The sequence below is a fragment of the Thalassophryne amazonica genome, chromosome 19 (genome assembly GCF_902500255.1).
Source record: "Thalassophryne amazonica chromosome 19, fThaAma1.1, whole genome shotgun sequence".
Lineage (NCBI taxonomy): Eukaryota > Metazoa > Chordata > Actinopteri > Batrachoidiformes > Batrachoididae > Thalassophryne > Thalassophryne amazonica.
In genome coordinates this window covers 28,532,904-28,548,788 of record NC_047121.1, presented here as the reverse complement: position 1 = coordinate 28,548,788, position 15,885 = coordinate 28,532,904, and the positions used below count along the sequence as shown (strand labels likewise).

The following is a 15,885-nucleotide window of genomic DNA, read 5'->3' as shown; positions in this document are numbered from 1 at the left end:
CCGAGGTCCAATATCCTTTTTTTACGTTGTATTTTTATTCATAGCCATTGTCCGTTTAGTCCGATTCCGAAAAAAAAAAAAAAAAATTATATAAATAAGTTTTCAAAGTTTCTTTTGCTTCTTCTCAAGCTGCTCACACTCGGATAACCCGGAACTCCTCGGATCCAACCCCAATGGAACTCCAGGTGTGTTTGTGTGCGGTGGACGGGAGTTCGCACACAAACACACTATTTCGCTCACACAAAATAACAATTTGAGACATGTTGGTGTTTTCCTGACATCACGATGGGTTTTTGACATTTTTCAAATGGAAACAAACTCTTCTTCTGTTATCCTGTGCTGCTGTCTGATAGAAGTTTTCTCACATGGGTCTTGTTTTCTCCCCTCAGGGCTCCAGAAGTTACCCTGGGTCTCCCTCTCTCTCAGGCCATCCATATGTAGGGTCTAGGCTGCATCCTGGTTCACCTGTACCTCGCAGATCAGCTGTATACCGCTGATATGGCCGTAGGTGATCTCAGCACTGATGGTGCAACTGCTCACACATCATCATGGACAATCCCAAGTGGGATATCATCTGATATACATATTTTCTTTCCAAATAAAGGCAGTTGCTGACCTTCTGGACACGCCAGAGGACCGACTCTTCAGCAGTGGTCGTCGTCACCCAAACCGCCACTGCAGAGGCCGATGACTGCCACACTCCAACATGGAGACTGAAGGTGGTGTACCCAGAAAATAATATTCTTCTAGTTCCTGATTACAGTTTTAAAATCGGTAACACATTTATGGACAAATGTTTCAAGTGTTCTTTGTTCCTTAGTATCCTGATGAATATGAAGACGACGGGGATCTGGAACACGATCTGCGCTGTCTAAACAAGCTGATTGATGTAGGTGTTCCAGATGATCTTTATTCCTCCATCTGTCTGTTTTCAGCAGTATCACTGAAAGAATGAATCAGGTTTCATCAGGTCAACATTCTTTACAATTCCAGGTCTATGGAATAGAAGACAACGCCGAGTATGAGGACAGGAAGGCTTTTGTCAGCCTACTTAAACAGCTGCTGCAGCTGGACGCCAGACAGAGGACAACTGCAGCCCGAGCTTTGAGACACCCGTTTGTGACAATGTCACATCTGAAGAAGAGCAGCAGCTCTTAGTAAGTCCACGTGTCTGTGAACACAGAACAAACATCACACACCTTCAGACAGCTGATTGATTATTCCTGTGCTTTCCACAGTGTGACGGAGTCCCGAACACTGATGAGCGTCTGTCCAGAGACAATCCAGCAGTTGGAGACAGTGAGGACTTTAGTGGAGTGTCTCAAGAAGCTGATTCCTCCAGTGATGGTGGGACCTTCAGTGGTGGAGCTGCAGCTGGTGGGACCTTCAGTGGTGGGGCTGCAGATGGTGGGACCTTCAGTCTTGGAGCTGCAGCTGTGGTGACCTTCAGTAGTGTGTCCAGAGAAACTGTTTCCTCCACTGGTGGAGCTGAAACTGGTTGGATTTTATTGACGAGGCTGAAGAAACTGTTTCCTTTTTTCAGGGTTCGTGAGACAAAGTCTGTAATAAAAAGTCAAAAGGAGAGATTGTCTTTGTGTCTTTTCTGTCCTCTTTGCATGAGGACACACAGCACACACATCAGCCTGAAAGCAGAGTATTTTGACATCAGAGGATATTTATAGAAATTGTGAATGAGTGTACGTGCACGGTGACCCTTTACTGTGGAACGCACTGAGAGTAAAAGGAGACAACTCACCTAAGAACATACTGCTCGTGTGTGTGTATAAATATAAATAACAGCAAAAAAAAAAAAAAAAAGCCAAAGCACAGTAATTTAGATGGTGTTTAATGCACTTCACAAATGGTAAAATAAACAACCAACCAACCAAGAGCATTCTGAGATTTCTGACATCCTCCCATCCAGATCACCTCCAAAAGTCAGTGCAGTCTTCCATGCCCTAATATCTATCTTTGGTGAGAATCCATGAAGTAATTTTGACATAAACCTTCAAAGACTATATAAAGTCAAATCTTGATCCAGAATCCAGATCACCTCCAAAATTCAGTGGAGTTTTCCATGGCCTAATATCTATCTGTGGTGAAAATTTAATCAAAATCTTTGCAGTAGTTTTGATGTAATCCTGCAAACAGTCAGACAAACAAATGGATAGATGGCAATCATTTTACTACGTCCTTGGCGGACGTAATAAATAAAATCAATAAGTGCATACATATGAAACATGAAAGCAAACGTGGTTACTTGTGTTGAACCAGTTTCGTTTTTCACAAAATAAAATCAATATTGAATGGAGAAAGTATATATATGGAGAAGATATGTATATACTGTTAATCTGAATCAACAAAATTATAACAACCTGTCAGAACAATGCTGTGGGGTAAAAAGTGCAAAATGTAGTGGAGTAGAACTACAAGAAAACTATGATACTCAAGTCAAGAACAAGTCCCTCAAATGTGTGGAACAGTTAGAAAAAAGTACCTGTGTAAATGTACTTACTTCTCACCAATGCCAGAGATTTTAATATGAGACAAAGATGACAATCACAGATGTTCCCACATCGGTCACCTGAGGCGGCACGGTGGATTAGTGGTTAGCGCTGGTGCCTCACAGCAAGAAGGTCATGGGATCAATTTCCGTCCTTTCTGTATGGAGTTTGTTTGCACACCTACGGACAATTTAAAGTTTCCAACCCAACTAACCTGCATGTCTTTGGATGTGGGAGGAAGCTGGAGCACCTGGAGAGAACCCATGCAAACATGGGGAGAACACGCAAACTCCACACAGAAAGGCCACAGGGGGGAATCAATCCCATGACCTTCCCACTGTGAGGCAGCAGTGCTAACCACAAAGCCACTGTACTGCCCAGTGGGTTAACAACAAAATTTAAATTTGAAATATCTATACATTTCCAACAAAAAATGTGAAAACTTTATATAAACTTTTTTAAATGACATTAAAGAAACATTAATGCAACTCAAGTCATTTCTACAAACATGAGTTCTTTGTATATTTTCAAAATGATTATCTTTTATTTAAGGATACAGGTAGAACATTTTGTTTTTTTTTTATTGTAATGTTTGGACATTTCCACTGACTGTAAATCTTTTGGCTCCTCCCGTTTTTGCTCTGTCTTGCCACACAGCATCTGATATGGATCTGCCTGTTGATTTGGCACAAGTTTTATACTGGATGCCCTTCCTGGTGCAACTCCACATTACACGGAGAACAGGCACAGGTGGTGTTGAACCGGGAACCTTCTGTTTTGGAATCAAGTGCACTGACCATTTGCCAACCACGTTGCCTTTCTTGACTCACTGATGAACACCAAAAATTTAGGGTTCAGAAAAGGAAATTTAGTGGAGATACACAACTTCAAAAAAACTCTCTGTCCTACCTGCTTGTCCGCTGTACTGTCTAACCATAAGGGGGACAAGCTGGACATGGACACACAAAATCAATTTCTGTTCATGACTGTGTGAGTGTGTGTTGTGTATATTTTGTGCACCAGTGATGCAGGAGAGGTCAGGAGGTCCACCCCTGCTGGCTCCGTCACCAGGTCAACTGTTGGTATCAGAGTCCTGACTGTCGATTTCCAAAACTGGCCTCTATCACATGTGGAAGAAACAAAGCCACCACAAAGTGAGGATCATGCACTCATAACTGTGTATCTGGCACATGACGGAGGGTTATGGTTTCTGTGTGGCCGGTAAAGTACGGAAAACACGATTCCAATGAAAGAAAATCAACTGCAGGGGTCTCTGTATGTCATCATGAAACTCATCACAGATAGAGGGGTGATTGAAAAGTTTTGAGCCTGATCCAGAAAAAGTAGGGCACAAGTTCCCCATTTTTAGCATTCTGAGAAACCTCCATTTCTTTGAGAATGGAGAAATTTTGCCACACTGAGTGCAATGTTGTAGACAACATTTCAGTGAAGTGAGAAGGGGTGTGTCAGCTTGGTAAAATGGACAAAGCTGGAGGGTGTGCTGTGATTCATTTCTCACAAAAAAAATGGAACGTCTCCGAAGGAGATCCAGGAGAACATGGTACTGGCATTAGGGGAAGATGTCCCGTCTTATTCATTTGGTTCTGACTGATGAAGTGGGAATGCCAAATCTTTCAGCTTGGCCAATCAGAAACACATGAGGTTCCAGATGTCCAGGGAGAATCTTCTGCTTTTTGAGGCAGATCTGAATAACATCATGCTATGATTCATGACCAGCTTCCATACAATAGTCAAAGTAATGGAAAGATGTGGGGTTCTCCTCGCTGAAGAAAGCCAAAGCTGGCTCATCTGCTGGAAAGGTCATGGCCTCTGTCTTCTGGGATGCTGAGGTCATCATAATGCCGGACTATCTCCAGAAGGGACAGACCCTCAATGGGACCAAGTATGCTTTGCTTGTGTGAAACTGCAGAAGGAAATAAATCAGAAGTGGCATGGAATGCTCTGACAAGGTGTTCTGTTTGACCAGGATGATGCTCTGGTCCACACACTGGTCATCACAATGGCTGCCATTCATGAATGTGGCTTTGAACTTGTTCCGCACCCACCTTATTCCACTGATTTGGATCTTTTGAACTTCTGTTTCCAAACATGAAAAGGCATCTTGCTGGAACTCATAATACTGATAATGATAATATCTGCAGTGGATGCCTTCCTTAAACTCCAGGACAAGACCTTCTATGAGTACACTATGAAGGCACTGCAGTGACACTAGTTGTGGTTTCTTCAGGGTCAGGCTCAAAACTTTTCAATCACTCCTCATACTTGTTACATGTCAGGACATTGGCCCCTTAACATCCACGCATTTTTCAACAAAATGCAGTAGATCAAAGATGCTCTCCCAAACCGTTGATGTGAACATTAAAGGGTTAGTGGCGTCCTGGGGTACAAATTTGACAAGAAACATTTTTTTCACCCCAAAATTTAAGAACGTATCTCAGACATAAAAATATAATTTTTTTAGGTGACATTATTTCAGAAGTTCTATTTTATTGTCTTGTCTGGGAGTATGTGCTAGCACCACACATTCATGCATTACTCTACAGAACTGGCATGCTTCATGGATGGCAACCACTCAGGCAGGTAACTCGTCCACCCCCACCTCTTTTAAGTATCTGCTGCAGCCAGGCGAATCCTGGGTCTTTCCTTTGCCCTTGTTCAGCCACTGGAGTCCACAAAACTCAGGCAGAGGGAAGTGTACTACATGTCCAGAATGTCATATGTAATGTTCTCTCAAAATACAAGTGGTACTCCTCAGCCGAGTCTCCCTAAGAAACTGTCTGCTTGACACCAAACTATCCTCCAAAGAGACCTGGTACCCAAGACATCCAGTCTTCACTTTGCATCACTGGTTACCACCCAAGTCTCACAGCTAGCCATACAGTAAGACAGGAAGCACCAGGACCCCAAAACCTTCATTCTACAGGAAATGTATCTGCATCACCAAAATACCTACAAGCTGGAGGCTGAGAAAACTGACTCGTACCTGTGATCTGTCCAGGTGAAGAATCTTGGCCCCAAAATTTTGCTGTGTTCCTGGTATGTGAAGGACTGTAGTCTTTTCTCACTTCCCCCTCCTCCCCCCAGGAACCCTGTATACACAGCATGTCAAAGGTCAGAGTTCACCATCTGGAGAATGATTAAGAAAACGGTTGCATATGTTTGTGTATATGAATATTTGTGTGTGTGCACACCTCAGGCTGTGCACTTGCATGTCTGTGTCTGGGGCTGAGTATTTGTACCCGTTTGCCTTGAAGGGTCAGTTGGGGGTTATGTCCATTGACCTGCCCTTCACTGAGATCATCACAGTCCCGGAGGAAGGATAATCGATCTCAACACAGACATTGCTGCAACCATTACACATGTAACTGCGACAGTCTCTGCTGCCCTCATATGTACGGATGGACAAAAAACCTTTTTCAAGTACAAATACCTTCATATGAAGTGAGGTGTTGTCATCTCACAGTTCAGGCTTTCTACTGCAGGGACTAGTACTGTACTAAGGGTCTAGTACCAGATCTAAACCACAATTGTGTTTTTGTGGATTCAGGTCTAAAGCGGTGGAGTATACAGACAAACCAAAACAACAGTTACTGTTCACGTGCCACACATAAGAAAGGAGGATTTGCTTTGTTGACAGACAATAGTTTCAGGGGTAAATGTGCAAGATTTAGTTTTCCCTCCACTGGACCATTGACAGCCCTTGGGTACTGTTGGACTTGACATTATATACATCTTTATAACAAAGACTTGAAGGTGAAGCAAAACCATCCCTGTGCATTTACAATGGAAATTGAGTGTCAAAATCCAGCAGTGTCTGTCTGTGTTACTTATTCACCATGTCCTGCAGAGTGTTGGAGAAACAGAAGACATCCAGCAACCCTGAAAGAAGAGAAAGGGAGTGAGAGAGACAGCCAACATTATTTTTGACATATTGTCATTTTTTGTGCCGATGTTACAGAATATTTTATTATTACAGACCCCTAGATGCTCCAGACTCTGACACTCCTGCTTGCGATATCTAAGTTGTCTAAATCAAGGTGTGTGCAACTTGGGGTCACAAAATTTTACAGTAAGGCTACTATCTCACGCAAATGACTGACAAATTTGCAGTTGGTATCCCACTGAAGTGGTACAAATGACGTGTTTGTCAACATGCATGTCGTCCGGATGCCAAACACATTTTGCATGGACTCGTGATGACGATGTCTGCATATACAGTGAGGAAAATAAGTATTTGAACACCCTGCTGTTTCTCCCACTTAGAAATCATGGAGGGGTCTGAAATTTTCATCTTAGGTGCATGTCCACTGTGAGAGACATAATCTAAAAAAAATAATAATAATCCGGAAATCACAATGTATGATTTTTTAATTATTTGTTTGTATGTTACTGCTGCCAATAAGTATTTGAACACCTACCAACCAGCAAGAATTTTAGCTCTCACAGACCTGTTATTTTTTCTTTAAGAAGCCCACTTATTCTGCACTCTTTACCTGTATTAATTGCACCTGTTTGAACTCATTACCTGTATAAAAGACACCTGTTCACAAACTCAATCAATCACACTCCAACCTGTCCACCATAGCCAAGACCAAAGAGTTGTCTAAGGATACCAGGGACAAAACTGTAGACCTGCACAAGGCTGTGATGGACTACAGGACAACAGGCAAGCAGCTTGGTAGAAGACAACAACTGTTATGATTATTTATTAGAAAGTGGAAGAAACACAAGATGACTGTCAGTCTCCCTCGGTCTGAGATTCCATGCAAGATCTCACTTTGTGAGGTAAGGATGATTCTGAGAAAGCTCAGAACTACACAGGAGGACCTGGTCAATGACCTGAAGAGAGCTGGGACCACAGTCACAAAGATTACATTAGTAACACATGATGCTGTCATGGTTTAAAATCCTGCAGGGCAGCAAGGTCCCCCTGCTCAAGCCAGCACATGTCCAGCCCGTTTAAAGTTCACCAGTGACCATCTGGATGATCCAGAGGAGGCATGGGAGAAGGTCATGTGGTCAGATGAGACCAGAATAGAGCTTTTTGGAATCAACTCCAATTACCATGTTTAGAGGATGAGAACAACCCCAAGAAAACCATCCCAACCGTGAAGCATGGGGGTGGAAACATCATACTCTGGGGGTGCTCTTCTGCAAAGGGGACAGGACGACTGCACTGTATTGAAGGGAGGATGGATGGGGTCATGTATTGCGAGATTTTGGCAAACAACCTCCTTCCATCAGTAAGAGCATTGAAGATGGGTCATGGCTGGGTCTTCCAGCATGACAATGACCCCAAACACACAGCCAGGGCAACTAAGGAGGGGCACTGTAAGAAGCATTTCAAGGTCCTGGAGTGGCCTGGCCATTCTCCAGACCTGAACTCAATAGAAAATCTTTGGAGGGAGCTGAAACTCCAAACCTGAAAGATCTAGAGAAGATCTGTATGGAGGAGTGGACCAAAATCCCTGCTGCAGTGTGTGCAAACCTGGTGAAAAACTACAGGAAACGTTTGACCTCTGTAATTGCTACTGTACCAAATATTAACAGTGATTTTCACAGGTGTTCAAATACTTATTTGCAGCAGTAACATACAAATAAATTATTTAAAAAATCATACATTGTGATTTCTGGATTTTTTTTTTTTTTTTTAGATTATGTCTCTCACAGTGGACATGCACCTAAGATGAAAATTTCAGACCCCTCCATGATTTCTAAGTGGGAGAACTTGCAAAATCGCAGGGTGTTCAAATACTTATTTTCCTCACTGTATATCGCGTGAGTGCCGCTTGAATTCTATGCAGCACTCTCATGAATGTCGAGCGCAGCCTTTGCCGATGCAAGGATCTGCTGATTTGCTTGCGAATGCCATGCAGCACTCTTGTGGATGTCTAATGCCACTCACTGCTTAATAGATGACATATTTTCACACCAAGTGTTCAGATGATATTATCCCATTCAAAATACAGGTGCGACATTTGCGACTCCCTGCGAGTCCAGCGAGGTAAGAGAAAAACTCAGTGAACATCAAGCAAAATCAAGCAATTTCCCTCACAGTTGCTGTTTGCACGTTGCCACAGCCCAGTGTCATAGTACCCTAAATATAACAAAATTCTATGAGACCATGTCCAGAAAGAACACTTTAGAGATGTTGGATTGGTTGTGTGCCCGGGTGGTTGCCATCAAGGACCCAAAACAGCAGGAGTGCAAGCTGCCAGATCTGACCTGAACTCATATTTAGTTTGTCCATGGGCTTAAAATCAAAATTATTGGGCATAATTTTAATGTCATGAGGAGGTTTCAACCAATTATGTATTTTCTCGCACTATTGTGATACACACGCTCGAAAATTTTGGCACAATAATTTAACATTATTTTGTCCTCTCTAATTTACTCCAATACTGTGTGGACACCTTCATATGCTCACCCTGAAAGCTGGGTCCTTTAAAGCTGTGCAGCTTTATTTACTTATAATAAATAAATAAATAAAGCAAAATTGCAGGTTCAGTTTGTCAGAAGGCACATGGGAAACCCATAGTATTCTGTTTTTATTTACATTTTACACAACGTCCCAACTTCATTGAAATTGGGGTTGTATGTTCGTCAACAACTATTTTCCCATAAAAACACTGACTAAAACTGTGCAAATGTGTGTATAAAATGAGAAGAAAATGTTTTGCAAGCAATAAAAACTCCCTCCTCGTTTTTGTCTAATACACAAGAAGAAACGCAACATCCAGTCCAGCTGTCGTGTTTGTGCCAGCAGTTCTTCGACTGTACTGTAGGCTACGTTACGTATCATCTTGCTGCGTCCACTGATAGTTTTAGACTGGAACATTAATATCTCCCGCTTCTCTGGTTCGTAAACTAAAGTTAGTGTCCCTCATGAAAATAATAATAATAATGATAATATCCTCCGCTCCGTGTGCGTTGTGGGATTTGCTCTGCAGCTCACTGCCAACTAAAGGTGGATAGACGGATCATTCCACAATCAATAACTTCAAAGTGAATTGCCATTTTAAATCAAATGACAGCTCTTTCCAAATGTTGTAAAACAGACAGCATACTACAACCAACCAAAGCAGTTTTCCCCAAAATGAGATGTCCTCCATTCCGTCGGGGAGAACTTATCCCAGTGTCAAAGTCTCAGCGTTCCAGTCTGATCACAGCCATGCAGCAGGGCTCCAGGCAAAGTATTGTAGGTGAGATCAGGACAAAAATAACATTTTACATTTACTCATATATACCTCTAAATTTGCTTGAGAGTCTAGCTGTAAGAATCATATTATTTAACACCAGTTTTTGTTTTATTTTGTTGATGTTTCTAATAAATATAAAACATCAGTACAAGTGCATTATTTGTAAATGTGTATTGACTCAGCAAACAAGACACTTTTAGCCAAGTTGCATTGAAGATTCATTCATTCATTTCATTCAAGATGTTTGTTATTCCAGACATTTAATCAATATTTCAGCTGTGGAACACAAGTCAACTGGAATGAATAAACAAAAATTATCTCCGAAATAAATAGAAAAAAACTAAAATGTTTTGACTAAAATTGGACTAAAATACCTTGAGTTTATTTGACTAAAACTAGACTAAAATGTTGAGACTTTACTTGACTAAAACATGACTAACAAAAATGATATGTGAATGACTAAATGTGACTAAGACTAAGAATGAACTTTACCACAAGACTAAATTGGAAAATGGGCAACAAAATTAACACTAGTTACAGGACATACAAGGCATTCCCAGGATATCTGGGAAAGATCTGTCCAGCGTGTCTTACGACCTAAGACATGTTCAGTAACTTGGAAATGTTCACTTGTTTCAAGAAAACTGGCTGGAAAAATTATGTTTTAATCCTTATATTTCTAATAACAAACTGCTCCCTTCTCAACTGTTGCAGGTCATAATGCAAAAACAGATGTATACTAATAAATGATATGATAAAGATGTCGTGCTACCTCCCGTGGCTGCCATCAGGTCTCCACTGATCAGCAGTTCACCCTCAGAGATGTGTTTGTTTGCTGTGTCCGTCCTCTGCGTCACTGTAATGCTGACGCTGCTGCTGCTGCTGTCATCTGTAGAGCTGACAGCAGAAGGTGAGCTCGCCTCAAACTGTGATTGTGGAGGAGGAGGGGAGGATTGTGTCTGAGGTGGAGGGATGGTGGACAGAGGAGAAGAAAGAGGAGGCTCTTCCTCTGCGACTGACATCACACTAGAAAGAGACAAAGTCAATATACAGTAGTGTTCAGAATAATAGTAGTGCTATGTGACCAAAAAGATTAATCCAGGTTTTGAGTATATTTCTTACTGTTACATGGGAAACAAGGTACCAGTAGATTCAGTAGATTCTCACAAATCCAACAAGACCAAGCATTCATGATATGCACACTCTTAAGGCTATGAAATTGGGCTATTAGCAAAAAAAAAAAAAAGTAGAAAAGGGGGTGTTCACAATAACAGTAGTGTGGCATTCAGTCAGTGAGTTTGTCAATTTTGTGGAACAAACAGGTGTGAATCAGGTGTCCTCTATTTAAGGATGAAGCCAGCACCTGTTGAACATGCTTTTCTCTTTGAAAGCCTGAGGAAAATGGGACGTTCAAGACACTGTTCAGAAGAACAGCGTAGTTTGATTAAAAAGTTGATTGGAGAGGGGAAAACCTATACGCAGGTACAAAAAATTATAGGCTGTTCATCTACAATGATAATGGACAAAAAAAACAGAGACGCGTGGAAGAAAACGAAAAACAACCATCAAAATGGGTAGAAGAATAACCAGAATGGCAAAGGCTCACCCATTGATCAGCTCCAGGATGATCAAAGACAGTCTGGAGTTACCTGTAAGTGCTGTGACAGTTAGAAGACGCCTGTGTGAAGCTAATTTATTTACAAGAATCTCCCGCAAAGTCCCTCTGTTAAATAAAAGACGTGCAGAAGAGGTTACAATTTGCCAAAGAACACATCAACTGGCCTAAAGAGAAATGGAGGAATATTTTGTGGACTGATGAGAGTAAAATTGTTCTTTTTGGGGTACAAGGGCCACAGACAGTTTGTGAGATGACCCCCAAACTCTGAATTCAAGCCACAGTTCACAGTGAAGACAGTGAAGCATGGTGGTGCAAGCATCATGATATGAGCATGTTTCTCCTACTATGGTGTTGGGCCTATATATCACATACCAGGTATCATGGATCAGTTTGGATATGTCAAAATACTTGAAGAGGTCATGTTGCCTTATGCTGAAGAGGACATGCCCTTGAAATGGGTGTTTCAACAAGACAATGACCCCAAGCACACTAGTAATCAAGCAAAATCATGGTTCCAAACCAACAAAATGAATGCCTCGCAGATGTTGTTTGATTTGTGAGTATCTACTGAATCTACTGGTACCTTGTTTCCCATGTAACAATAAGAAATATACTCAAAACCTGGATTAATCTTTTTAGTCACATAGCACTACTATTATTCTGAACACTATTGTATAGTGTAGCCAGCAATCATTTAGACACATTTATTATATTTAATAAACTGAAATGAAAACCTTTGTATTGTCCTGTATGTAGGCTGTAAGTTATTGTGTGCTTGTGATGCAGTGAACGGTGCCTAAGATGAATTTCCCCTTTGGGGACAATAAAGTATATTCTGTCTATTGCTCAAATACACAGTGACCTTGATGATAAGGAGACCTTTTCTTTCCAAGACATATTTATGACAAAATCATTTCTGAAGACAAAATGTTTTAATAAAGAAAATGCTTTTACTTGAAAATGTTAACTAAAGCATATTAGAGGTGAAAAAAAGATTGCATAAACAGTGTAAACTGGCCTCCTCAGATCATTATGTTCTATGTGATTCAGTCAGTTCTACAAAGACAGAACTTTCTGTTTGTACTCAACACATACATGATGACACAAGATCGGGGACATGCTCCGAGAGCATTTCTTATGGGTTAACACCCAAAACAACCTCAGATATTTTCCTCTGAAGGCACAAGGGAACTGATTACGGAGATTTTAAAAAATGTTTCAGCATTTCAATGTCCAGAACAAACACAAAGAGGAGGAGTTCTGTAACCTGCATGAATCACCGGCTCCTGTTACAGAGCCTGGTGTGATGAGCAAAAAGAGGCAGAAGAAAAAAAATGTAATTCTGCATATTAACATATAATTTCTGCTGATGCAAACTGAGTAGTGAAAATAGAATAACTTGGGTCCACTGTTGAAATAAACAACAGGACCTGATTTTTCTAGGTTGTCAAAACTAGTTCTGAGCGACAGGTGTTTTTTTATGGGTATTTGGCACCATGGTTGTATTTAACATGTAAAAAGTGGAGACCTTGAACTTAAGACAACCCCATCAATTCATTACAGTGCGACCACTGACTGTTTTCAATTCAACTTCACATTCAAAATCATTTCAGACTGCTGCCTTTTACAGTTTGAACACACTTATGTTTTCTAATGAGTAGACAATGACACTAATTACCCCTGTGCTACTGATGTCATTAAATTATAGTGATTATCATCTTTAATGGCAAGAAAGGCTTGTTCCGGTCTGTTCAATGAGTAAATCATTAATCCTGTTCAATAATCAATATTCTCTCATTGAGGACATTCTGGACCAAAGTACATGTGACACAGTTCAAACTTTGGGTTATTCCCAAATGTGTGAAAAAATGTTAATTATAAAAAAAAAAAAGGTACTTCTCAGTGTTTTTGTTTTTCCTAGGAGTAAAACTACCTGGTCTTTCAGAATTCAGCAATAAAAAATGTCTAAATATAAAACAAATGTTTGTTTTTGGTGTTAAACCTTAAAAATACAACTAAAATAGGCTTTTTCCATTGACAATTAGTTTTAAATATGTGATTTCATTACGCAGTGAGTAAGGGAATTCATGTTCTGGGCTATAATATAAGGTTTGTTCCAAGTTTACATGTTGTGTTCTTTTACTTCAACTTAAAATTTAAGCTTTCCAGGCAGCAGCGACTTCATCCTTCACGATTATTTGTCCAAGGGGTGAATGACAAATTATCTTGGGGAATTTTGCGTTTTAGGTAAGGCATGAAGTTTATTTTACTACATGGTGGTGGTGTTTTAAAAGCTGTATTCATAAACTGCAAATCTGTGAGTCCTATACAATTGAATGATACTTTACAATAAGATAACTGCAGTTAAGAAAAAATTAACATTTTTCTCAAGCCATATCCCTTAAATTTAAGAAATGTGAAAAAATTATATTACGTTGCAAAAAAAAAAAAAAAAAAAAAAAAAAAAAATCTAATTCCTTCAACTTTAATGGTAGTCTCCAGAAAATTTTAACTGGTAACACCTATTGATATAGGTTACCTGAAAGTAACAGATGGGATTTTTTGCGACAATTTTTTTTGTGCGTGTGTGATTTTCCAGACAGTTATTAGCAGCATTTCTTTCAGTTTAGCTTTCATTCAGTTTCAATCCCGCACAGAAGAAGAGCCAACCGTCAGTATAAGTGAAGTTGAATCTCCTCTGAGGCCCCCAGTTCAAGACCCAGATGATAGTGGCTCCTCTGATATCTCCTCTGACTCTGAGGATGAATCTGAGGAAGGCTTTGTCTGTTGTACGGACAAAGCACGGCAGAATGTGGTGCCCAGCTAAAGTGGTTTCCAAGGCTGATGTTCCTGCCAACCTTCTGAAGACTTTGTTTAGGAACACAGGAGATACAGTGGTAGCCAAGTGATGTGGCTCAGAGGAGTACAGCAAGCTAAAAATCCACAAATGTGGATACTTTGTCTGAAAATAAAGATGCAGCCAGAGCATCCAGATCACATCAGATGCAGAGCATTTATCAGTAAGCTCTGGCTGATCTCAGACGTGATTGATCTCCATGTGGTGTATGTGAATTCTTTTTGGTTGATTTATGAGGATTATCTCCTTTGCAAACTACTTCCTCTTTATCTCATATACATGATTATAAAGCTTAATAAACCTGTCTAGGCTTGGAGCAGCTAAATGGTAAAACATTTTACATTTTTCATTGCAGAATGGAATCCCTGAGGAAATTTTACATATGAATGATCTGTTTGCAAGTTATTTTCATAAAGTTGAAAATTTGATGATTTTGGCAATAATTTGTAACTCAGACCTCAAACCTTGTCATATTCATCATATGGATGCCATTGTGTGTGTGTGTGTGTATACTCACATTGGCTGAGTGTGTGTATTCAGGTTGTCTTCTGGTCTCTCCTCAGCTAATGGAAGCTCAGCATCTTCCCAGGGCAGAGGGGGTGGGGCTGGATGAATACCCGTGGGAATTCTAGCTGGACTGTGGACAGGTTCTGGGCTGGAAGTGGGCGTGGCCACTTTTTCTGAGGTCACAGTCAGTAGTAGGAAGACAACAATTAGCCAAAGACAAATTAAAACTTTATGATGCAAAAATTCCTGACAGGGGAAAGAAGTGTAAAGAGGGTGAAGTCAGACGGTCTAAGAGAAGATAATCTACGCGTGCACAAGAACTAGGCGTGCTGCAGCCGCACATTAAGGCCCCAAAACAGTTTATCATCCTTGACATCAGAAACAAATGATGCAGGAGGGTGGATTTTATATATGTTTATTTATTTTTAGTTTTCTCTGACACAGCAAGAGAGATGGATTTTCTTCAAAAGAAGATGTGAAATTTCAGCTACAGTTTGCCAGAAGGCACACGGGAATAGAACGTGTCAGCACAGAGTGACAACTCCCTGAGGGGAAAAAAAAAAAAAAAAAAAAATCACCTTCCAGCTGTTGTACTTCACGTCCAAGCTGCCTCCACTGTCAAGCGGCAAGTTCCCAGCCCCGCCTGAAAAACTTTGGCCGTCTTCAGCCAAAACATACTCGACAACTAGCGGATGTGCCAGTTCATGCACCAGCTGTACCGGCGTCAATGAAATTTGCCCAAATAAAAATGATGCGGGCTGATTTCAGCATGCTGGCAGGGATGATACACCTATGTTTTTTGTTTTTTTTAATGGGCTTAACTAATCCAGTGTCACAGACTGAATTGTTCCCCTAAAAATGTTCCACCCTGCCTTCACTGTGAATGCGTCATTTCGGAGCGTTAGCAGTGATTCACGAATGTCATTTACGAATGTCATTTTTCTGTCATTCATGAGACATTCCTGGCATTCTTAATGTGACTTAACACATCTGAATAGGTTTTTTAATAGTGCGTGTTGGTGCGTGATATTCTTGATATTCGTGGAGCATGTTTTTGCCTGTCAAAAAATCTTCCACGAATGTCACACACCACCCTCATTTCGTCTCACGCCGTGGAGGTCGCAACTGAGCGTATTGATCCGTCTTGATGAGTAGTGATGCTTAATAGAACGTGACAAC

The 15,885-nt window shown here is 40.7% G+C and overlaps 2 protein-coding genes across 2 annotated transcripts in view; one reads left to right on the top strand and one right to left on the bottom strand.

Moving 5' to 3' along the window:
• Window positions 1–498: 498 nt before the first annotated feature.
• Window positions 499–1,443, top strand: LOC117531872 (homeodomain-interacting protein kinase 3-like). Its single transcript, XM_034195064.1, has 4 exons — window positions 499–504; window positions 821–889; window positions 994–1,157; window positions 1,239–1,443. Exons 1-4 carry the CDS (start codon window positions 499–501, stop codon window positions 1,441–1,443), a joined length of 444 nt encoding a protein of 147 aa, XP_034050955.1.
• A 1,340-nt stretch (window positions 1,444–2,783) lies between these two features.
• kiaa0586 (KIAA0586 ortholog) overlaps window positions 2,784–15,885 on the bottom strand; it is an 89,073-nt gene continuing 75,971 nt past the window's right edge. The window contains exons 22-27 of the mRNA XM_034194908.1: window positions 14,717–14,879; window positions 10,497–10,750; window positions 6,361–6,404; window positions 5,717–5,833; window positions 5,509–5,614; window positions 2,784–3,624 (exon numbers count right to left, since the gene is read on the bottom strand). Coding sequence (XP_034050799.1) covers window positions 3,590–3,624; window positions 5,509–5,614; window positions 5,717–5,833; window positions 6,361–6,404; window positions 10,497–10,750; window positions 14,717–14,879 — 719 coding nt within the window. The 3' untranslated portion in view covers window positions 2,784–3,589. The remainder of the gene's footprint in view (window positions 3,625–5,508; window positions 5,615–5,716; window positions 5,834–6,360; window positions 6,405–10,496; window positions 10,751–14,716; window positions 14,880–15,885) is intronic.